At 42.7% G+C, this 24,689-nt stretch overlaps 1 protein-coding gene across 2 annotated transcripts in view; it reads right to left on the bottom strand.

Annotated features, from left to right (window-relative positions):
* Positions 1–23,859, bottom strand: part of Mbd2 (methyl-CpG binding domain protein 2) — a 61,418-nt gene extending 37,559 nt beyond the window's left edge. Inside the window, exons 1-2 of one of the 2 annotated variants that reach the window (XR_004946411.1) lie at positions 23,126–23,859; positions 12,180–12,339 (exon numbers count right to left, since the gene is read on the bottom strand). Coding sequence is in view for 1 of the 2 variants with exons in the window: in XM_036204973.1 (XP_036060866.1) it covers positions 12,180–12,339; positions 23,126–23,670 (705 nt within the window). In the remaining variant the exon portion in view is untranslated. The remainder of the gene's footprint in view (positions 1–12,179; positions 12,340–23,125) is intronic. The other variant, XM_036204973.1, reaches the window with a different exon arrangement.
* Positions 23,860–24,689: the final 830 nt, after the last annotated feature.

Genomic DNA, 24,689 nt, shown 5'->3' with positions numbered 1-24,689 from the left:
GAGTTGTCCTAAACCACTGACACTCTGCCATAAGCTTGGGCATTAAAAACCATCACCTTGGCATGAAGCACAATTATAGCTGTTCACAAAATCAAAATTGTCTCTTTAAATATAAAAAAGTGAAGCTCCTTTATACAAACTAAATCAGCAAATTTACTGCAATATTGTCAACAGCCCAGCTCATGAACTTTAAAATTCTAAAAATATGTCCCATTTAAATCTACAAGAGAAGTAACTGTGGTATTCAATAACATAATTAGTAAGCGGGTTTCTTTTTTGTTTTACTTTCAATGACCTTCCACAAAAGCCTGTACTGTAAGACTTAAGAACCACACAGTAAAGGTGACTGGGGAGGGGATGGGACAATGGGGTCTCAATACCATGGAACACTTGAGTGACCCACATAGGTTATAGAACATGAGTGACAAAGAACACTTCATAAACCAGTGTCTGCCAGGTGTTTGTATCCCTACCCATCAGAACTTCGAAGTTAGATGCAGATCACTGCACTGTGAAGCTGATATCAGTTTGCATTTTACCTAATATAGATAATTACAGATGCAACTGTCAGAAGTTGTCCTTAGTTACACTGTAACAAACTGATGCAATGCTATCAACCCTTTATATATGAGCAAACGCTTCAGCAGCCTACATTTTCTATATTCCTTCTGAATCAAGAGTTCCACTTCCAAAGTTATTTCCAATGTCAGACTTGAAAATCTTTATTAATATTTTATCAATATTATCAATATTAATAAACAATCAGTATTTTATCCATACTGATAGTGACTTTTTTCCACTTTCTGTTATTTATAAAGCTCTCAATGGTGTTTAAAAAAAAAAAAAAACAACTGTCTTACCAAAGATGGTATATTACAATTTTAACACAATTACAAAACAAATGGTAACTTCAGATATGAAACACAGTTCAAAAGAAAGGGGTGGCATCATCTGTTCCTCTTGTTTTTAAAATGGGTTCTTGCTATATTGCCTAGGCTGGCCTCCCAACTCCTGCCTCACCCTCCCAAATGCCTGACTGAAAGAATTATAAAATAGCTTCATGTTCTTAGGTAAGTATTACTAATTGCATCAATTCTGTTCTTATTCTTATTTTAATAGATGAGGTGGCAATGAAAAGTCCTAGTCACATAAATGGGCAGAATGAGTTCATCTTATGTGACTCAGACCTTGAATTGCTTTGAAGAGTTTATTAAAATATCACAGTGAACCATCAAAAGAAAAAAGAAGAAGAAAGAAAGAAAGAAACTGTAATAATCGGTAGACAGATACATGAAGTTCCCTACATTTTGTTAAAAGCACAGAATTTTAGCTGTAGAAGATGTAATCAAGTGATTCATTTCTCAACCCAGTATTTCCAACGCCCCTCTATTGTAAACACACCACTTAGTACCACTATAATACCACAAACAAGGGAGAAGTGTGCTTGTCTCTAGAGGAAAGGCTGGTGAGAAAGGAGAATGTGAAGAAGACACATCACGGGTATCTTTATAGATCTGCTGAAGCATGCACAGTGTGTAGAACTTCAAAGATATGCTGAAATGGTTCCTTTCAAATCATCAGTGTACACTGTGGATGTGACTCAGCAGGAAAGTGCTTGCATAGCATGAATAAAGCCCAGGGTTTGACCTCCAACATCGTATGTCTTAAACAGATAGATATCCATGTAAAATTCACATATCACATAAAACAGTGACTTAGACTCTATCACCTTCCTTGGCTAGATTTATTATCACCAAAAATCTATTTTTACTTTGTGCAAGTGTGTTTACCTGCATATAGGTATGTGCAGCACACAGGTATAGTACCTGCAGACAGAGACCTAAAGAAAGTTATCAGGTTTCCTGGAAGTACAGTAACAAGCAACTGTGAGCCACCTTGTAGGTGCTGGAACTGAACCCTGGTCTTCTGGAAGAGCAGGAGGTGTTCTCTCTCTCTCTCTCTCTCTCTCTCTCTCTCTCTCTCTCTAGGTTCTCTTAAACTTGTCAGTTAGGTCTTGAGAAGAGCTCTATGAAAGACAGACAGTTCAACACTGTACAGATTCTATCACTAAAGCATAGAGGTTTTACTTTCCAGTTGTTAATTTTTCACTTTTAAAAATTCACCTTGTCATATAGGGTGAAATTTTTTGCTCTACTTACCCAGTGTTCATATACAGCTGACATTGTAAAGTGTCATTCAAACACCATTTTAAATCTGCAGCCTTAAATACACATGTTCCAGAGAGATATTTATATCCCAATTGGGAAGCAAAGATTCAGTATCACTAAGGTCAATTTCCTTATCAGTTAATAAGCATAATGATTGCAAAAGATTCATATACAGATCAAATAAAATGGAATATGATGACACTAATGCAGTTTTTAGCCAGTCACTGAATAAAGACTGTGTGCCTATGGACCAGGTACTAACCAGAAGCTGAAAATGTCATTTTTTAAAAAGTCCCTGCCTTAGAGCTTACATTCTGGAAGGCAGGAAGATAAGGACAATCACTAAATAATTTGTAATTGTCTTGGCAAAAAAAATTATGAATAAATAGCAGCTTTTTTGCATTAAGATACTTGCCATGCTATTAAAATTTATAAATGTAACCAACCTTTTAAGTTTTTCCAGGACAACTATATCTTGGGTGTGCCTGAGTGAAATCAAGATTATCCTCAAGTAGCAATTTCAAATTCCACAAAATCAAACACCAACAATGCAAACTGTCTAGCACCCCATCACAGCTTTTTAAAGTAGACAGAGGGTCTGTAAAGATGGCTCTGTGGCTAAGAACATGTTACTTTTCCAGAAACCCAGGGTCAGTTGCCACCATCCATCCAGTGACTCACAACAACTTGTAACTCCAATTCCAGGGAATCCAGCGCTCTCTTCCAACCTCTGGGGGTTCTTGCATACATGTGATGCACATAAACTCATGTACATAGGCAGGAAGGTAGGCAGGCAGGCAGGCGTGTGTGTGTGTGTGTGTGTGTGTGTGTGTGTGTGTGTGTGTGTGTGTGTGTGAACATATGGGATGTACATATGGCTCAGCAATTAAGAGCATTTACTGCTCTTGCAGGACCCAAGTTCAGTTCTCCCAGCACCCATGTCAGACAGTTCACAACTATCCATAACTCCAGCTCCTGGGAACGTAACATTGTTTGCCATGTATCTGTGTCCTTGGGGGAACTGTGGAAACAATAACACAAATGCTTTTCTGTATGACACAATGACCTCAGATTCTAGGTCTACAAAACTGGGCTAAGACCTATAAATTTTAATGAAATTATTAGCAAAACTGAGTATCCAAATAAAATCATGTGAATGCCAGGGCACACACAATCATATCCTCAAATCTGCCTCCATTATTCATTTGAAAGCCAAGCCCAGGCCTTGTCAGAAGTTTCTATCACAGCAGAAAACATGTGAATCCCAAAAAGTTGGATAAGCCCAACAATATACTGAACAAATTACCCTCATCAGCAAGCCTACAATTGTTTTTTTTTTAATTCCTAACAATATTTATCTACCCAAATTTCTAAATATACAACTCAGCTTAGCCATAAATATGGAATGCTACTAATAATAATTATCTTCATTCATTAGGATAAATATCCTTTACCCATTGTTAAGGATATTTCTGTACGTAACAGAAAACCATAAATTCTTTGGACAAGAGAATACTACTGACCACTTTCCTTTGCTACCTCATCTTTTCTCTTATTCATTAAACTGCCTAAGTCAGCATCACCTCTGTCCGGACAAGCGCAATAGTCTTAACAGCTCCGAATACAGACCCTGGCTTCTATTTCTACTCTTCTACAACATGTTCTCCACATGTGACTACAACCAGCCTATGAGTTCCCACAAGGACCTTCTGACGGTACGCTGCACCATTCCTTGTGCAGCATCGAACCCTGATAGACCGAGAAGAGTACTGCTTCCTTCTCAGCTCTGCACTCACTCAACCCCAGCACCTCCACCGTCTTTCTGTCCTCACACACAGGGTGCAGCTTTTCTTAGAGTTTGCACTGGCTCTTTCCTCTGCATAGTATGCTTTTCTCTCAAGTTTTGTTTTTGTTTTAAGAATGGTCACTTATCACTCAGAACTCAGTCTAAACATTACCAGCAGAAAAAACGTGTTCTTACCATTCAGCCTGAAATATCAGCCAGTCCCCTGTGCATTACTTAGCTCATTGCATAGCACTTAGCATTTTAATGGGTGACTTACCACCCCACTCAAACATCATCTCCTGAGACTTTCTCTACACTATTTCCAAATTGAGAATCATGCTTGCCCAGACTTTGAAAATTCCATCCAATAACCTAATTAGAGGCAAAATGTCAACACACATTTGGCCCTACACTACACAGCTCTAGCCTGAGTAGTCTTGTTTTCTGTTTTGAATTTAAAAGTACTAAAGCAAAACATTATAATTAAATGTAAGCTGTAAGATCTGTATTGAAATTCTTATGAAAAGGAATATTATGGGTTCCAGTTTAAAATTTAAAAAATAATCATCTCTGGGCTTGTTCTATTATTGAGCTGCACAGCAATTCTGTAATTATTATCATTATGGCGTGTGCTTATGGCAGTGCACGTGAGTGGAGTCAGAAGACAGCTTCTCTCTTGTCATCTTTATGTAAGGTAGAGACTAAACTCAGGTCACTAGGCTCGCGCAGCAACGCGAGCCATCTCCAGTCCCTTCTCCAGTCCCTTCCTCCAGTGTATTGAGGACCAGGAAGGAGCTTTCTGCTCTCCCTGCTACTTTCTAGCCATTTCTTGACCTTCAAAGGAACCAGCTTCTACAGAGCCCATGGCATCTGGCTACCCCACCCTTTACCCATTTATCTTTTTCTGGTCATTATGCCTTGTCTTTTTCATCCCAAATTCTGCCTCATTTCTAATGACCTCCATCTATGAGTAACTCACCCAAAACCGAGTCCTTGACTTTCCCCTGCCAGACCTCACCTATCTGACATTAGTTACAGGCTTGTCTAGCTCCACATCTCAGTGACGCATCTAAGTCTCGATTCTCCACTTCAGTCTGCAGCTCAAGTCCAGACTGCTTTCTGCCTTTTCTGACCCCCAAATCTGCATCAATCGACTCTCTATTGTCTTAGTTTCCTGTGCCTTCCACATTCATTCTTCCCTAACTAGTACAGTTCCATGGTCTTGTCATCTGCAAACACATTTCCCTTTTTGGACCGCCACACTTTCTACTCTCTCATGACCCATAGCTGTAACCAATCTTTAAAATGAGACAAGGACTCAACCACAGTGCTCTCTCTTTCATCCCTCATCTAGTGACTCCCCATCTTACCTAAGAAATTTACTGAAATAACTGTCCTTGCTGACAAACTTTATCTTTTTCACACGACAATCCAATCTGGCTTCTGTTCTCACAAAACCTAGTGTTCTGAAGCTAACTAAAGCCTGGCAGAGTGATGCATGCTACCTTTAACCTCAACGGATCTCTGTGAGTTCAAGGCCAGCCTGGTCTACATAGTGAGCTCCAGCGCACTGCAGGTTATGTAGAGATGGTCTCAAAACAGAAAAGTAATGAAAATGTCAAAATCAATCAAACTTTGTCCTCCTCTGGTCAGTCCTTCAACAGCAGCCATTCTATTTTCTGGAATGTGCTTCTTCTCTCATTTGTCCTACCTAATTAGTCATCTTTTTCTCCACCCATTTTTGCTGATCCCATCTACCTTAGCCAAACTCTGGAGTTTCTCAGGGCTGATCCTGTGTCTCTGCCTGTGTCTGGAACTCGCCAGTCTCATTATTTGGAATATTACATGTGCCAATGGCTTTCTGGCTGACCTCTGTTCTAGTTCGGGGTACTCAATGCACAGAGCATTGGCATCTGAGTATTCCAGGAACCTCAAAACTGGCAGCATCAGTTTACTTCTATCCATCCTTATTCAATCTTCACCTAAGGTGATCTAAGTAAACAGCAAACCAATCTTCCCCTCCATCTAAAATACAAGGGCTCACCCCAAGTCTTCTGTCCTTCTCTACATCCAATCTGCTAGCAAATCCCATTAACAATTCCTTTATGTTCAGCACCACACATCTCCGAAGTCTTGGCCATTCCTTACCAGACAAAACTATTTCCTCACTTCCACTTTTCTCCATTTTATATCAAATTAATAGCAATCAATATTCAATACAGACCCACACTTAATATAAACATTAATAACTCCTTGAAAAGACTTCCATGTCTTACTAATTCTATCACCCGTGGAGTATCCACTCCCTCTCTACCCGACTACACCTACAGACACTGAAGGCACTCTAACCAGCAAGAAATACACAGATGGAGCACAGGGGTCTTAGGGAAAGACTTCAGTCACTTTCTCTTATAGATCAGGAGATATATTCTCTTTGTGTTCTACTGTAGTGGAAATCCTGGGAAGGTTGAAGCTAAGGGGTAGTTCTTACAATACACCATACAATGCACTGTCATGATGGTGAATTGACCACAGAACCACTAGACATTTACTCAGTAACTGGGAAGTCCATAATCAGGCACAAGGCTGTTCTGACCTATATCAAAAGGCCTGGCCCCTCTTTTCCCCTCACACCTGGGCTCTCCTTTCCGCTTTAGGAAAAAAAAAAATGGCTAAGTTTTTCAGCTATAGATCCCTTTGAGATTCCAATGGAGATAAACTTTCTGTAGAAAAAATACACACACACACCCCAAAGTATAGCACACAACTGGAAGGATCCTAGAAGTTTCTGAGGCATGCACCCTCAAGTTACAATCCTCCAATCCTCATTCTGGTTCCTTCCAAGCTGTCTTTAAAGAAAAGTATTTAAAGAAAGCCATTCTAACCATTTTATAGGGAAGTTAAAACATAAACATATAATATGCAAATAAAGTATGTTTATGATTGCATTTGACCTAAATGAACTTACAAAAAGGAAGGAAAAAAAAAAAACCAATCCTGTCATACAGGGAGCAGAACAGAGTTGTGGAGCTGAAACACAAAAGCAGGAGGGAAATGTTTCTCACTGGGTATCCTTTCACTATTTACCCACATTATTTCACCTAGTAATAAATCCAAATCATAAAACTTTTAAAGACCGGCATAAGACGCTTTCTTGACCTTTCAATCCCTGGGAATTGGCTACGTAAAGATCAACAGGTCCATTCCAATTCTCATGTAGTCTTCACCTGCCTTGACTTCTCCACAGCATTAACAAAAGCATTTGCTATGCTTCTATAACACTGCATTTTCTTGACTTTGCTCTGACCGTTGGGGAAGTCCTTTTCAGTTCCCACAGGCTTTCTTATTCACCTCATCTGCAGTGTGGAAAGTACCCTTCCTATTTGTCCTACACTGGACACTACTATTGACAAGTCAATAGGGCAAGAATCCTTCAACAATGAATCCATGAGAACCCACATGTGCCCCTTCTGGAAACCTAAGAAACACAACTGCTATAACGCCACTAGCTTCACCCCAACCCACGGGTCCCCCCCTTGCCACCTACCACCCCACGGACAACTTCACACATACCTGGACATGGCTGACTTACTCTACTTTTTGCTGCTAACCAAAAGACCCTGGGCTAAGGCAACTTAAAAAGGGTTCATTGAGCTCACAATCCTGTTTCCTGGAGAACCCAAAGCCTGGTGCCAGCATCCTGGTGAGGGGCCTCTGGCCACTGCAACAAGTCACAGGAGCAGTCCACAAGCACAAGGGGCATGTGTGCAAACAGAGAAGAGAACGGAGAAGGGCTAGGCTTGACCTTTTGATAACATTCCACTGCTGTGCCTATGAAACCCACACTGCTCCACCAAGCTGGCATTAATCCATTATAAAAGTGGAACCCTATTACTTACACTCTCCACTAAGCCACCCTGCCAACAGTTTGTCCATCTCAAAATCACAGTAGAGCGTCAAGTCTCTAGACAAGGACCTCTAGGAGACAAACTATAACCAAACTACAGCAGTGACCAAAGCCACAATTTAAGAAAGCAGCAAGTCTCTCCCTGTGACCAGCGGGCCCTTAAAGCTACTTATTTCTCTTGATTCTTCTCTTTCTATACCTCCTGTGCAGGTATTCATTTAGGCCCATTATTTTTCTGGACTCAAAAAGCCCAATCAGCTTGCCTACTCCAGCTTCATCCTTTTCCAATCCAGTCTCCACACTGGACTCCATACTAAGTCGTGCAAACCATCCACTACCTTACAAGTTCCTTAAACTCTATAGCTATTGCCCCCGTGTTACACTACTGAGGTATAAACTGTCCTTTGTATTATTTTGTGGGAATAACAGAAACAAGTATATCTCCATGTATCTGGGAATCTAGGATACAGCCATACATCATCCAAGTCTATGCCTGTAATCACACTAACTACTCCCACTGCCCAAGATAACTCATGAGGACTCAAAGACTGCAGATCTGACACAGAACTGCCCTCTCCCAAAGGGACTGGATGTTTTTATTTTCCAAAGCCCCACAGAAAGGCAGTGAGAGAATTGTGTCCTTCCAGGGTAGTGGCAGTGCTGTGAAGTTAAACTCAGAAAAGACTTGTTCCTTACAATATTTATTGTAAGCAACTTGCAAAACATATCGTAGGGCATGTTAACATCAGAGTATTTGTACTTTGTTTTGTAGCTTCATTAATAAGACATTTATATTACAGTATCAAAAACAGAAACATAAAGAATTCACTTTAATGTAGAATTTAACAGAAGCAAGCTTCCTGAGTTCCCTAAATATGCTCTGCATTCACAGCCTAATATAGCTCACCCCAGATCTCCAGCTAAATTTTAGAAATTACCTTGTTTTAAATTTTTAATAATTATTTTCTCTCTCCTCCCTCTCTGTGCCGCGCGCGCGCGCGCGCGCACACACACACACACACACACACACACACACACACACATATGCACCCTCTCTTTCCACCTTCACAGGTCCTGGGAACAGAACTCACATCATCAGACCTGGCAGCAAGGGCCCTTAACTGCTTAGCCATCTCACTCACCCACCCAAAATTACTATCTTGCCTCTACTGCCTCCTTAAATTAATGTCAAATCCTATCTCCAAAACTTTGTGAGGTATCTTTGAAAAGTCTCAGCACACACACACACACACACACACACACACCCCCGGTGTGTGTGTGTGTGTGTGTTTATGCACAAAAATATTTTACATGTGAAGCCAAGATTTTGCCTTTTAATTCTAAAACTGTGCTGTCCAACAGGGTAAGCACAGGCATACACAGCCACACATTAGCCATATGTATGGCTACAGACAACAGAATTCCATCCCAGAATGCTCCACTGTGAGAAAACTGCCATCACTTCACCACACCCTAGTTGGTCCCTTTCACATTATTGTGAACCACCTGCCCCCATTAGCTCCAGTGAGATAGATCTTCAGTAACCCACTTGGCATTTCAATATTTTATCACCTTGAGAGAGGAGGCTGCCTGCAAATAATTATAGCAGTGAAAAACCAATAAAGTGTAATAATAAGAGCAAGAATGCAATCCATTTGGGAGGTTAGAGTTAGACTAAATTTGAGAAAAGAAAAACAAGTACAAAAACTACAGTGTGTGTCAATCCAAAGCCAACGCCCACTCCATCCTACCGACCCACTCAAATACAATTTAAAAAACACTTTACAAAGATCTTACATTTGAAAATATCGTTCATTAGCAATAACTCCTTCAATATAGAAGATGTGCATCAAGATCAGAGTTTATAGTTGGTCAATCCTGTTTAAAAACGTAAACTGTTGACTATCCCCAGTTCCAAAAATACTTTAAAACTTAAAAAAAATGAAAAATGTACTTTAGCCAAGCTTACTACATATCCAGATTTCTGTCAGCTACATCAGCTAACTACACCACAAGTATGGCCTCTGCTTGTAATGATAGTGTTAGTCCCAAAGGGAGTCTGTTTTTAAATTTGCAACAACTTGCCGGGCAGTGGTGGCGCACGCCTTTAATCCCAGCAACAGGGAGGCAGAGGCAGGTGGATCTCTGTGAGTTCGAGGCCAGCCTGGGCTACAGAGTGAGTTCCAGGAAAGGCGCAAAGCTACACAGAGAAACTCTGTCTCGGAAAACAACAACAACAACAACAAAAAATTGCAACAACTCCCACCATGGCTACTTACCTAAAACCTTTAAGAATCAGATCAAGGCAAGACCAAGCACCATAAACTTCATACAGAATGTCAGAAATCAATGAAAACAAAAGGCACTTCCAAACCTGTGTTGTATGACTTTATTAAATAAACATTTATTACCACTATCTAGAATCAGGTGGCTAATAAACCAAACATCAAGGCTACTTGCTATGTGCAAGGTTTTGAGGTACTGTACAAAACAAAAACAAAACAGAGTCCCTGCTCCCAAGGAGCTCACAGTCTAGCCGAAGTGTAGACACAAAGACAATGGCGAAGCACGGCAGTCACCGTGGAAGAAGGGAGAGGATCCCCAGAGATGCAGGCAATGGAGGGGAGCCTCAGCTGAGGAGATCGCCAGATTGGGGGGGTGGGGAGAGCACATTCCAGGCAGAGGGAACAGCACAGAAGCAAGCAGGTCCTGAAAGCGCATGCCATGCTGCAGGGTGAGGAGTGGTCCAGAGCAGCTGGAGCAGAAAGGTGCACACAAACTAGAGACAAATTAGTGTTCGGCTTTGAATGAACCACAACTGTCAGGAAGTAAAGCTTCAAATCACATTGAATGGGGCTAAAATGCGATTCTGGAAACAACAGGATAACTTAAAAGCATTCTCTTCATTTCATAAATAGTTAGGGCCACAGTGCTGGTGGCCCTGTGGCTAGAGTTTTAAAGAGGCAGTTTTAGAAAACCCCGACTGTCGTGTATACACATATATATGCATACACACAGGTCCACTGGTGGGTGCATGTGCTGTTTCAGAAACTTGGAAAAGTCAAGGAAGAAAAGAGCTCAGCCAGAAAGCTCCCTATACAGACACTATACTAAGTGGGCAGGGTAGCTTGGTGCTCAGCAAGCTGGCTACAATTTAGGGAAGGAAGGGGCAGTGTAGGAGGGGGGAAAGGAAATAGCACGGGTCAATATTTTGCTAAATGTTTTTATGTAAATTCTTACTTCTTTGTCACAATAATGCTATGGGAGAAGTATTATTACTCTAGTCTACAAAAGACCTCAACCTTCAGAGGCCTCAGCTTCAGAAAGTTGTCTATCTGTATCAGATATTACACTACGATCGACTGTATCAGCTAACACACAGCACGGCCAGTTCACCAAGCCCATGCCTGCCTGAGGCAAAGCCTGGTTCCAGAGTGCAAAGCCTGCTGTACTTCTGATGGTCTGGCAGGGTTACATCAGTCAAATCCCATGACAGGCCTCTACTTTTCACTCTTTATTTTCACAGGATTGTTTTGAGAAAGCAGTGCTGGTAACACACGAATACATTCCTAAAATTTAGAGGAATGAAAGCCTTTAACAGCTGATAACAAAGTCATTGAAATCACTGACTCAGGCATCTGCAGTGGTGACGTCCACTGCAACTCCTGTCTCAGCACTAAGGGCAGTAACCTACCTAGAGGAACCATGCAAGTCAAGGAGTTGTCTGTGGGTCATACAAGGCCAGCTGTTCTTGGAAGATTAGTTTTTGTTTGTTTGTTTGTTTGTTTTTTGGTAAAGATATTGAAGCTTTAATCAAATTAACATATTCAAATGGGACTTGTTTATACAGCTATGGAATAATCAACCAAGCAACTCCAAAAAAATTAGGGCTAGTGAAAAGAATCTGTGAGGATGAAAAAAAACATTTATGAGTCAGTGTCGTCAACATCATCAAAGTCAAAGTCACACTGCCCCTCCTCAAATCTTGAACTTCACAATTACTACGCAATTACACACTATGTGGTAATGTTGCCTCTTTTTGCAAACAGAAAAAAATACTTAAAAAAAAAAAAATCACAAAATGTAGTACATGTTACTGGTCTATCAACATACTGAAATGTTGTTTGCTACTATGCACAATTACTCACACTTTCTCTGTTCAAGTACTTCCAAATATAGAAAAATCAATCCTACTTGTAAGTTTTCAAATACTCTGTAGTGAGGAAAGACATTCAGACAATGGAGATCTCAATGGCACATGAAACCGTTCTGGAGAGCTTGGGAAGCGCATGTCTACACTGTGAGTAAATTTACCAACCTTGTTCTGATTGAGAGGATCATTCCGCAGTCTCTGTTTGTTCTTCTGTAATTTACTAGGCATCATCTTGCCAGTTCTGAAGTCAAAACTGCTGAGGTCAACGGCATTTCCCAGGTACCTTGCCAGCTGAGGTTTACTTCTGAACTTCTTACCACTTGGACTAGAAGAAATAAAAGTTTAATTGTACAAAAGGAAATATTAGTAGCCTCTATATAACCTTTTAAAAATAGAATCCTATACAACCTTTTTAACAGTAATTTCTGTTCCTGATTGCTACAAATTGTAGTTATATGGGTTTGGTTTAATTTTGGAATTATTTCAAGTTTTGAAGGAACTTCCTAACTTCCTGCAGAAAGAGATACCGCATCACTTAATACAGCTCTCCCTTGGGTGCACACTGTACCTGCTGCCACAGGTTACCTTGCTATCACTCACTCAGCTGATTGCCTGAGAATGAGCACAGCCACATGCACAGCACACACACTCCCTGCAAGGGTCTGCCTTCTCACCAACTTCCTTCCAAAATGTCTCTTTAACACTGGTTTATACACAATGCCAAGAGCTCAGCAGCTAACTTAAAACAGATGAATTTGGAATTCACATAATCTGGCATAAGCTTACAGTATCTGCAATAGTAAAAATAAAGAAACTCAAATTTTGACATGTAAATGCTTCCTACGAAAACTACAATAACTACTGAAATGAAAAACAAGCAAGAACATCTGTGAACCTGTTTATACAATTCTGACATGACTTTTGTCTGACAAACTATCTAAAATAAGCATATTAGGTGAGCAGGTTATATTTAGGGATATATATGTATATGCATATATGCATGCAACAACAACTAAGAAAAAAGAGGCCATAAATTTGAAGACAACCTGAGAGGAATGAATATGAGGATTTGGAGGGAGGGAAGGGGAGTAATTATATTATAATTAATGTTGTAATTATATTATAATCTCAAATGTAAAAATAAAAAAGCACAGAGATCTAAAGAAAGAAAAATAAATAAAATAAGGCTATCAAAAATAACTTCTTATTAGCCAGGTGTGATGGCACAGGCCTGGCCTGTAATCCTAGCACTTAAAATGTGGGGGTAAACAGTCAGCTTCAACCACAAGCTACTTCCATACTAGCCAGGGCTATGAGACTCTGCTTCAAAAAAGCCAAATAAATCAATAACTTACTTCTTGTAAACAAAAAACTGCCAAAGATACAAAATTGTAAACACGCCAGAAGTGTACAGAACAGACTTGCCCTAAAAAGGATCTCTGTGTGATTAATCTGTGAAACTGTTTTTTTAGGGACAATGTCCCTAAAGTCTTATCTAATAATTTTTATAAGCCAAATAGCTAGAACAGTCTGTGACTGTGTCTGCAGAAGACCCTGAGAATTCCAGGAAGTATCTCACAGAGGCTGACATGCCACACCTCGGATCAACCTCGCACTAACTAGTCAAAGAAGTGAAAAATAATTCAACAACAAAGAACTCAGAAACACTGGAAACAAAACAATGAAACATTACTCTGGACTAAAGTTAACTTCAGGCTCAAGTCTAAAACGCAGTGCTTGTCATCTGTCACAGTCTATGGCATTCCATCATCATAAATTTTGGACAGCTGGAAGACCTATTAACCTTTGTTTTTCACAATCCCATGACCTAAGCATTCTGGGAACACAAATCAAATTACACAAAATTCATCCAACAGATGACAATTACAACCACCAACTACCAGACCATAAGAAAATAAAAGTAGCCAAAACCAAAATCCATTCTGGGGAAGAAGGCATGATCACATACAGAATACCTCAACTCCAATTGCAAGTTATATTGGAAAATATGCTCAACACCTCAAAATAAACCACCAGGGTACTTTCAACACTGCCCAAAACTTGATCATCACTACCATCCACATGCTTCCCGCCTCATTCCCTGCCTGTACTGGATCTATTATTCCCATCTTTGCCAGTGGCATCATGGCCCATGTAGCACCTACTCCTCCAAGCTGGATAGACACTAACAACGATTCAGCTCCCACATCCCTTCGCCACCCATCCAGCACCAAGTTCAAATTCTGCATGCTCAGATTCCCCAAGGGCAACAAAATGCCTTCCCCTCCTTAGCACATCATCAAAAGAACTCAATCAAATGTATGGTTTGCAGACTTTTTCCTGTCAACTAAGGAATCCTGCATTCCAACCTCAGTCACTGAAATATGCTTATACCTTTGATTCCTGCCAGTATTTCTTCCCAGATAGGATGAGCCTGTCAATGGGATATTAAATTCTTCTAGCCCACCTAACTCGTCATGTGCCTATGTAGCCTTGCTAATCTCCACTCCAGATGAAAACAATTACACAATCTTCTGAGATTTTACTTCATTACAATTCCTGAATGTTTCCTTGATCTACATATTTCCAACAACCATTATAAACCCCTTTTTCTAAAACTCTCAAATGTCATAATCTAGAGGCAATCATTGAACAAAGTAACTTTCTGAAAGCAATGTCAATGAGGAAGGAAGAATGTAGTTTCTTTCGCAAGCACACTGGGATAAATCATATACTTAAAATTAAAATTTTCAGCTTTAGTCAGGTCTACTACATAAGTCTTACTAAATCACTCAAATTAATTTGAAAAGTTGTAAAAATTATTGTATTTCTCAGTCATTTCTGTGATTATAGTTTTAATTAAGCTAGAATACCCATGAAGTCCTTGTAATCAAATACGCACGTGACTGATAAAGAAGAGTCTGATAAACTATCTCAAAGATGGAGTGAATAAGGGAAGAGAGGAGAGAGGGAGGGAGAAAGGGAGGAAGCTAGGCTAGTAATGCTTAGTTTAATCTCAGCTACTTAGAGGCTGAAGCAAGAGAGAGTTTTCAAGGCCAGCCTGGGTAGCTTTTAAGAAGTAAAAAGTGATGTAGCTCAGTGAGAGGATGCTCACCTGGCATCTATAAGGCCCTCCAAATATCTCCAGTAATAGAAAAAGAACAAGAAAATACCTTTCTTCAAAATAAAGTAACAATTCTTAGTCAGATTTCCTCCTAAAGATCCTTTTAATGCAATAAAAATTGAGCTCCAGCATGGACCTCCTTTCAATTGACTTATTTTCAGAACTTGAAAATATTCAGGCAGTAACTTTTACCAAAAAGATAGGCACCACTGTGCTTAGCAAGTGGCTGAGACAAACAGAAAGTCATTTTGGGAAGAACCAATAAATTTCAAAGTTGAATGTGCAAGAGGTTTTTCCCTATGTGTTAAAAGTCACCTTGAGAAGACACCAGTACCTCAAGTGTGAAGGCTTCTGCAGAGAAAAAGTCATTAAAGAGGATACACTCTAGACACTTCTCTCCTCACACTCCAAGGAGATATAAATGCCCAAGGACTCAACCCAAGACTATATGGGCTACAGTCCAGGGGTACAGAGCTGGCCCTGCAAGCCCAAGGCCCAGGGTAAAAGTCTCACATACTCCACTAATAAACGCTATAATCCAAGAAGGGTAAAAACAAAGTTTGCAATATTAGCAACATCAAGTGGTATCTAGTAAGTCCTGCTTCCCTCCCGTCACACAGACGTGACTCTGCAAGGCATCTGGCAGGTATGTGCCATGCAGAAAACTCAGGATAAGCCACCATCCTTTCGGTAACAAGCTTCTAGAAAGGAAACCTGCCTGCCCCCAGGGAATTTTAAGACCAGGGACCTTGCTCTGTAGGAAATTGGGACAAGCAACAAGAGGACAAGGCCCAAGAGATAGTTAAGGAGGAAATGTACTCATGAGATTCAAGCCATCTGCACAGCAGCAACTGACCGTGTGAGTGCCTGGCTGAGCACACACTGTGACTGACTACATTCCCATCCACCCTCTGAGATGGCTGCTACCCATCTGCATCTCAGAAATACTAGGACTCACAAAGTGATTAAGCTTTTATTCTAGAATGTCAATTATTTATTTTATTCTAGAAGTATCAATTCATAACTTAAGTGTACAGTGTTGCTTTTTTTAACACTAGTAGACTGGTGAATATTAGTCATTTTCAGTTTGCTCTGACCAGAGCTAATCCAGTAATGAAATACTATCTCAGTTTCAACCACAAACAAAAACTCCCTGTCAACTACCCCCATTCCTGAACTAACGTGCAACCATGCATTTAATTTCTCTGACCCACTATTTAATTAAAAATCAAAACCATGAGTTGAATCTCAGTTCATATGAAGAGAATTCATCACTTGAGCCCAGGCTCCTTTAATTTCTGCCAAACTGTTTAAAGTGATTGTTAAACCTAACTCCACCTTAAAGAGTCTTAAATATAATTATCCAAAAGAAACTTTATGCAAAAAAAAAAAAAAAAAAAATTAACAACTGTCCCTGAGATACCAGAATACTGTGAACTCACCTAGAACCATCATCGCCTGAGGCAGACAACTGCATCCTCCAGTGCCACCCTGGCTCCTCAGGCCTGCAATATGCAACCAGAACTAGACTCTGAAACCCCTTCGATGACATAGGTTTCGTAGTGTTACAAACAGCACACAAACCTATCTTCAAAGCAGTTTCTAAACTGCATGGCAGGCACTATAGTGGAATGAGACACAGCAGTCTGTGAGGGACAGAGGAATCTCAGAAGGCACAGGGCTAGTTAGATGGAGATCATGCTCAGAAGTACACCACTACCCACCACGATCAAGAAGCACTTTACAAGGAATTAAGGAAAACCCTCACACACACACACACACACACACACACACACACACACACACACACACACACAAAATCTAAATACTTCAACACTGGAAGAGATTAAACTACTGAATCCTCAACTTTAAAAGAAAAAGTTGTATTTTTTTAAATGCATGGACATTTTGCCTGCATGGACGTCTGAGTATCCACGTGTGCACTGCCCCTGTCGCTTCCAGAACAGAGTTCCAGACAGTTGTGAGTCACCATGTGGGTGCTGGGAAGGAAATGCATATACTCTGGAGGAGCCCTGAGCCATCTCTCTGACTCCTTAAACTTTTCAAGTTGTTTCTTTACCCCTTTAAATTGTTCAAAGTAAATATTGAGTAAATATTCAAAACAAAAGATTCCCTTAACATTAAAAACAACTCCCCCAGAAACCAAATTTTATCTGAAGCTAAAATGTGAAACTGGAATTATCTTGTGTACTTAAATACAAACCCTGTTGTCAGAAAACTGCCAAATAATTTTTTTAAAACTGCATAGCCCTGCTTCAAAAAGCAGTGTGTACTGACAGGAAGGCTGACTCAGGCTATTCCTCACAACTCCTCCACTCCCCTGCAAACGTCAGCTGTCCTAAAATGGACCTTCGTAAGTCCCTGTACAACACACCCCAGTGGAGTACCATCTACGTTGAGATTCTTTCTATCTCCACGTCCATCAGTTACTAAATAACCCCCTTTGAACCTATCTTGCACATGGCCACAGTCAAATGGTCTTCATCACCACAGGGCATCCTGACAGACTCCGTGGTCTCTGCTTTCTAAAGGATCCACAATGCTCTTCCTAAAACAGCACTTCCTTCATAGCTCCTCTTGAAAAGCCTTCAGTGTAAATTTAGTCCTTAGGATATATAGATACATAGTTTTGTTTTATGTAGGTTTAAAGTAAATTGAAAACATGAAGCTAAAAGCGGTCAGTGGATTTTCCCTGTTAGCAATGTGCTTACCCCGCATCGGAGGCCCCGCAACCTGGCTGCCTTCAACCTTTCAACCCCACTTTCCACTTCTCTTACCCAGTGACCTTTGTTCCAATCACACTGGTTAATTCATTCTGTCGTGAATGAGCTGAATGAGCCATCGTTTACCTGGTCCATAATGCAACACTCCAATTGCCAAGCTCTCCAAGATCTCCTCTGGAGTCCCCTACTTTTATTAACCTAAACATCCTCGGTCTACCATGAAGACCCCCAGAGCACTCAGAGTAAACGTGTTTCCCTCCTCTAGACCCATGGAGAAAGCACCGCTCTGGCAGGGATAGCCATGACGTGACTGCTGACTTTTCTTCTAGTTTTGCAACACTGAGCTATGTCTGGTTATAAGATTGCCATGTTTCAATCTTATCGCTACAAGCCACCTTCTGAAGAGGTTCTTTATGAATGAAATTATACAGTATTAAATTTGCTTCAAATAAAACCTGGGATAGGGCTCCAGTCACACCTTCTCAGCCAGAATGGATTTTATGCCCTGGAATTGTGAGCAAAAATAAAGCTATAGGTCACTCCTTACTGAAGGTGCTGCCTATTTGGTTACCGAGGGAGGACTGTATTAATCCCGGTGTCAAATGTTAAGAAGTACTGTAGCAACCAGACCCCACTAATGAGTGGGCAATAAGAGCATGGGGAAAGCCGAAGCATGCTTACAGAGCACCACTGTTAAGCCCAGGAGTTGGAGAACCATTTCCAGATCCAACCTTACACCTAGCTGCCTCCTCTGGAGACTCCTACTTCTATCAAGATCCTTTGCGGATTTTTATGGACCTCAACAACATCTGAGTCCTGTTCTTTCTAGTTCAAGAAAGTGAAACCAGCCAAGAGCAATAGTGTGTGCCTGTAATTCCAGCGTGGGGGAGGCTGAGATAGGATTGCCACCACTTCAAAGCCAGCCTGGGATTGTATGCCTAGTACCAGGACCGTGAAGGGCACTGCACAGGGAAAGGAAAAAAAAAAAAAAAAAAAGGCAAGGGAGATCAAGTTCCTAAAGAACCCTATGAAGAGGAAAGTACTTCAGAAACACAAACCAGTATGTGTTACACAGAATGGCAAATGTAGAAATGAAGAATCAAGGCCAGTGAGAAAATTACTGTTTTATGGGTTCAAAAGTGGCACTGAAATTTTTCAGAAACTGTACCAATGGACCCAGCAGTTTAACAAACCACACCCTGTTTTAAAAAACATGCTTTGGATGATAATAGATGAACTGCCACAGCACTATCTTAGTAACCCTGACAGAAGGCGTAATTATAGTACTTAATTGGCAACCAGAGGTGCTTCTATTACAACTCTGGCAGTTTCAAGATGCAGCCAAAACATATTCTACCAAAACCAAAGGCTTTCCCTATACATTTCAGTTCAGCCCAATTAATAAGTGTCAGGCACACCCTCTGTTAATAGGCATGGCTTAGTTTAAATTAATCTCCCCAAGAGCAGGCTAATTGGGGGGCTAGCACTATTAGAAGCTGTGTGAACAGCTGGGTGAAGGTGTTCACATCACCTACCAGCAGGAGAGTTCACACTTAACCTACCATTAACAGATACAGTTTTGTGAGCTCCTGGTTTAAAGGCAGGTATCATATGGGATACCAATATGTAAAACTGAGTCTGAAAAGTAACATGAACTCACAGTTACTCTGGCCCATCATCATGATCCAACACAGAAAGTTGCCATCACAAGTCAAAGAAACTAATGCACTGCAGGCTCACGCTGTATTTCACGCTTCCTTCGTGCTCACAGCACAGCCTCTGCAGAGTCACAACAGGTGACAGCAGTTCCACACAGTGACACCTTGCAAGAGGTCAACAGACTACAGACAACACTCTTTACAGCCCTAAGCAAAACCTCCTCAATATCCTTTCCATTTCAAAGTACAAGAAATAACACTGTAGTGTCTAATAAAAAGATAGAGTAATTATCACTATGATGTCTGATGAATTTCCTACGGACGAATTTGTACAGAAAGTTGGCTTTTAATTGGTTACATTGGGATTATCTACCAAGAAGCATTACCATTTAAATTTAAATTTAAAAAATCTACTGTTACACATGTAGAACAGAGTCAGGAAAATGTGACCATGAACAGACTGGAGCTCTGTGGCAACGGCAATGTGACTGATTTCTGATTGTCTCCTTTTGTGTAGTACTGGATCCAGCCCAGAGCCTGGTGTATGCTAGGCAAGGTCTGAGGAGATGGCTCAGTGAGTAGAGCACCTGAAACCTAAGTGTAAGGCCAGAGTGTGAGCCCTAGACTCCATGCAAGAGCCGACGTCCTACCTGATCCCTTCACTTCAGCAGCATGGGAGAGGCTAGCTACGCTGGTTCCAGATTCTGTCAGAGACCTTGACCGAATATGAAAGGTAGAGAGATACTAAGGAAGAAACCTGATGTCAATCAAAGGTAGAGAGATACTAAGGAAGAAACCTGATGTCAATCAAAGGTAGAGAGATACTAAGGAAGAAACCTGATGTCAATCTCAGGCCTCCACACCACACCGCCTATGCATACATTACATAAAATGCTAGATGTGTGTGGTGCTTATGCCTTAATCCCAGTACTTGGGAGGCAGAGACAGGCAGATAGATCTCTGAGTACAAGGCCAGCCAGAACTACATAATGAGGTTCTATCTTGATGATAATAGTACTAAATAATCAAAAATGCTAGGCAAGAGCTCTACAACAGTCCAAAGCTCTGGTTATTTTATTTCTAATTTTTAACATATATGTGTTTATTATTTGGTGTAGATGTGGTGGACAGTGTGCATGGCGAGGAGGAGGTCAGAGGACAACTTCTGAGAGTCAGTCTTCTCCTCCCACCATGTGGGCTCCAGGGATCAAACTCCAGTCATCAGGCTGGACGGCCGCACCTTTACCTGCCAAACCATCTCGCCAGCCTCCAAAGTCTAGATACAAGAGTCTCATTACATTAACCAGGCTGGCTCAAGTGACCCTGTCCCTCAATTTCCTGAGTATCAGAGACTACAGGCATGTGCAACTGCACCCAGTTTGGCTTTTGAAATAGCCTTTCCAGCTACATATCCAAAAAGAGAAAAACACAAGTTAGTTTGAATAAATACATCACTCCAAAAGCAAACAAACCATACCCCAAGACAAGTTCTGTAAGCAGTGAAATACAAATTCTACAATGCTCAACTAAGAATGGAGCTTTTCTTCAAGGGATTCAATCCCAGAAACAAACTCTTGTCAAATATAACTGCCTCCAAGACTTAACATGGGCAGCAGTTCACACAAAGCCTATGCAGACTGCCTGCTTAAGAAAGATAACAGTAAAATGAAATCCAAAGCAAAGAGGAATTGTAAATAGCACTAAGTGAAACAAATATATCTTGAAGTTGTAGCGTTTTAATTTTTTGTTTTGTTTTTCGAAGCAGAGTTTCTCTGTGTAGCCCTGACTGTTCTGGAACTCGCTCTGTAGACCAGGTTGGCCTCGAACTCACCTCTGTGAGTGCTGGGATTAAAGGCGTGGGTCTCTACGTCTGGCTAGCGTTTTATTTTTAGCACCATCATAGAAGTGAACTGAACAGTGATGGAGAAACTGAAACAAACCCACACAATCATCTTTATACTTCAAGTTTTCTAGCCAGGCCTGGTGGGATAGAACTGTAATCCCAGCTACACAGGGGCTGCCCAAGAGCATCACCAGCTCAAGGCAAATTCAAGTCCGGGGAAACTTAGCAAGGCTCTGGTCACAAAATTTCAAAAGGGGGGAGGGTAGCAGGACATGACTCAGTTTCTAGCATTTGCCAAGTACGTGCAAGGAATGGATTCAATTCCCAACACTGAAAACAGGTTGTCTCAAACAAAGCGAAAGAACGATTTGGAACGCAAGAGCTAAAAAGAGTAAACGACTTATTCCTGTATCTAAGAGACAGCAAGGATGTGTTCGAGGTCTGGGGATGCTGCTGCTCATCTATCCTGCCTATAGATGCACCAGGCCCTGGGATTGACCAACAGCACCAAGGAGGAACGGAAAACTGTATGTTCGTAGTTATGGTCTCTACCAGCAGGAACTACACTCATGTGTTTTGATGCGTGTGCTTGTACACAACTTTTCAACTTTTTAAACGTAAATAACGGCATATGCCATTTGGAAACATTACACATACGCGTATTTCTCCTGCCCCAGTGAACGGCCAATAGGAAATCTCTCACATTACTGCGGCTTCTGGGTGACTAAGAACTAGTTCCCCAGTACTCACATATTACACTGCCTGAAAACCGTTCTGTCCGCGAGGGGACCTCCAAACTAGTCAACATAACATGTTTGCACTCTTCGAAAAATGGGATGGTGTGGAGGAACATTTCGTCAGTTTGTTTATAATCCACTGGTATCAATGGCCGCTGACCCTTCCCTGAGCTTGCCACCTATCACAACCGAAGGACATGAGCAGCGTAACCACAGTACTGGAAGATGACATCCAAGTGAGAAACCTTGAAACACTTCAGCTGTCTTTCTTAACTTTACTCCTGGTTGGTACTTGGGGGAAGATAATTACTGCACCGGCTGCCTAAGTCCTGCAGCGCAGCAGCACCTCTGGCCTTTCCTCACCAGATGCCAACAGCACCCTCTCCCCAGGTGAGAACCGAAAACGTCTCCAGACACTGCCACATGTTCACTGGGGGGAGCAAATGTTGGTCTGGGAGTCTGGGACAACTTCCGCTGTCAAAAGATGAGAATGTACTTGCCACGCCAAAGCATTCCACACAGTTTCTGGAGTTGCAGATGCCTGCTGGACGTGAAACCTCCCTGGACCCTACAAAGTTAACTGAAACTTTCTTCCTGTAGATGGCTAATTCTTCCACATGTGCAAGATTGAACGCACTTCTGATGATGAATCTGGGACATGCTGGGACAGGCGCCAACAGTGACTGGGTTTTATAGTTCCGATGAATTACACCTTCTTTTAACCCTTTCATGGACTGACTAACCACCCCTCCCATTAACCCTTCGTTTGCAAACCATTTTCCCGGAAGCCCTCTAACTGAGTGTGCCCTCCTCGCCTTTCAGACACTTGTGCCCCTCACTTGTGGTGGTCTAACCTCTGCCAAGGAAGGACTTGGGCTCCCCTTCCGTACCAGCTCACCCGGGCTCCTTGTCACATACCTGCCACCCCTGCCCAGGCCAGCTCTTGACCCCTGACCCCTACCTGACACTGCACCCCACCCGACCCCCGCACCCTCAGAAAGGTACCTGAAGTAGTAGACATCGCTCTTGCCAGCACTGAGCCCTGATTTTCGGATCACTTCCTCCTTCTTCCATCCGGGGGGGAGGGCCGGGCAGTCCATCCTCTTCCCGCTTTCCGTGGCCCGGGGTCCCCTGGGCCCCGGCCCGGCGCTCCCCGACGGGAAAGGGACAGGCTCCCGCCGGGGGGCGACGCCGCCACCGCTGCCGACGCCGCAGCCGCCCGTGCCGCCGTCGCCGCCAAGGCCGCTGCCGCCACTCTGGGGACGGCCGCGGCCCCGGCCCCGGCCCCGGCCACGGCCCCGACCCCGGCCACGGCCACGGCCACGGCCACAGACGCCGCCGCCCCGGGCCGCCTGCTTCCACCGCCCCCGGCCACGGCCGCCGCCCCGAGCGCCTTCCCTGCGCACGCCGCTCACCGGGGACGGAGCGAGCGCGCTGCCCTGGCCCCCCTGCTCTATGGCGGAGTCGCCGCCGGCGCCGCTGCCGCCCGCCGCGCTCTCCCCCTCCTCCTGCTCCGGGCAGCAGCGGCCTCCCCCCGGGTGCGCGCGCATCCAGCCCCCTCCCCAGCCGGCTCTGCGCTTCTTCCGTAACCGAGCCCTTGGAATCCCGGAGACCCGCCCCGCCCGCAGCGCGGCGCGCGGGGGACGCGCGCAAGCATCATAGAGCGGGCGCGCACAGAGCGGCCCTCCCGCCCGGGGCGTGGCCCCGGCCGCGCCTCTTAGGTCCTCCAAGCTCCCGGCCGGGCCATGTTGTCCCCGCCTCCTCGGAGCCACGCCCCCGAGCCCACCTGCCCCGCCCCCGCCGCGCCCTTCCGGCCCAACCCCCCCCCCCCCCCCCACTGGGCGCGCGCAGAGAGCCAAAGGTTGGTCGGGTGGAAAACTCGCTGACAAGTGTCAAGGGTGACCCGGGGTACTTTGTTTCAACTAAGGTTAAACTGTAGCCACCGTGTGAGGTTACCTAGGTTCGCTACTTCAGTTTAAGGGATAAACAAACAAAACAGATCTCATTTTGTATCTCCCAACTCAGCTGTCATTTGAACGCCGCAGCAGATGTTCACCTCCTGTCCTCAGCACGGTTTCCCAGGGACTATGGATTGAAGGAAGGAAGCAATAACCCCAACGAAATGGTTGTCAGTGTCCTCCAGTGCTTGGGGTCCAGGCCACTGACTGATTCTCCTAGGACGTTTTAGTTTGGAGTATTCTCTCTTTGGTGGTAAGGGTTTGGCTTCTAGAGTCTCCGCAGAACGTCTAAAGTCCTTCGATTTATCTGGAATTGACCTCATTTCAGGGGGGCATTTCTTGATGTAAACCCCTTTGCCTCACATAAAAATATCAGGTGGCCTCTCACTTGGTAAATACATCTTTATGTGCAAAGTCCAATGTAACCAACTAAACTACTCCTTCAGGAATCTGTGTGTAATTCATTTAAGTCAGCCAACTCATTATTCTGGAGTAATTTTAGAGGATAGTAGAACATTATTTAAAGAAATTGATTTAAATTTTAGAAAGTTATGTATCACTCATATTTAAGAGGTGGATCTTTCTGTGTTGTCCAGACTGGCTTAAATTCA

This window comes from Onychomys torridus, chromosome 13 (assembly GCF_903995425.1).
Source record: "Onychomys torridus chromosome 13, mOncTor1.1, whole genome shotgun sequence".
Classification (NCBI taxonomy): domain Eukaryota; kingdom Metazoa; phylum Chordata; class Mammalia; order Rodentia; family Cricetidae; genus Onychomys; species Onychomys torridus.
Note: the sequence above shows the minus strand (reverse complement) of the source record. Positions and strands in the feature narration are given on the sequence as shown.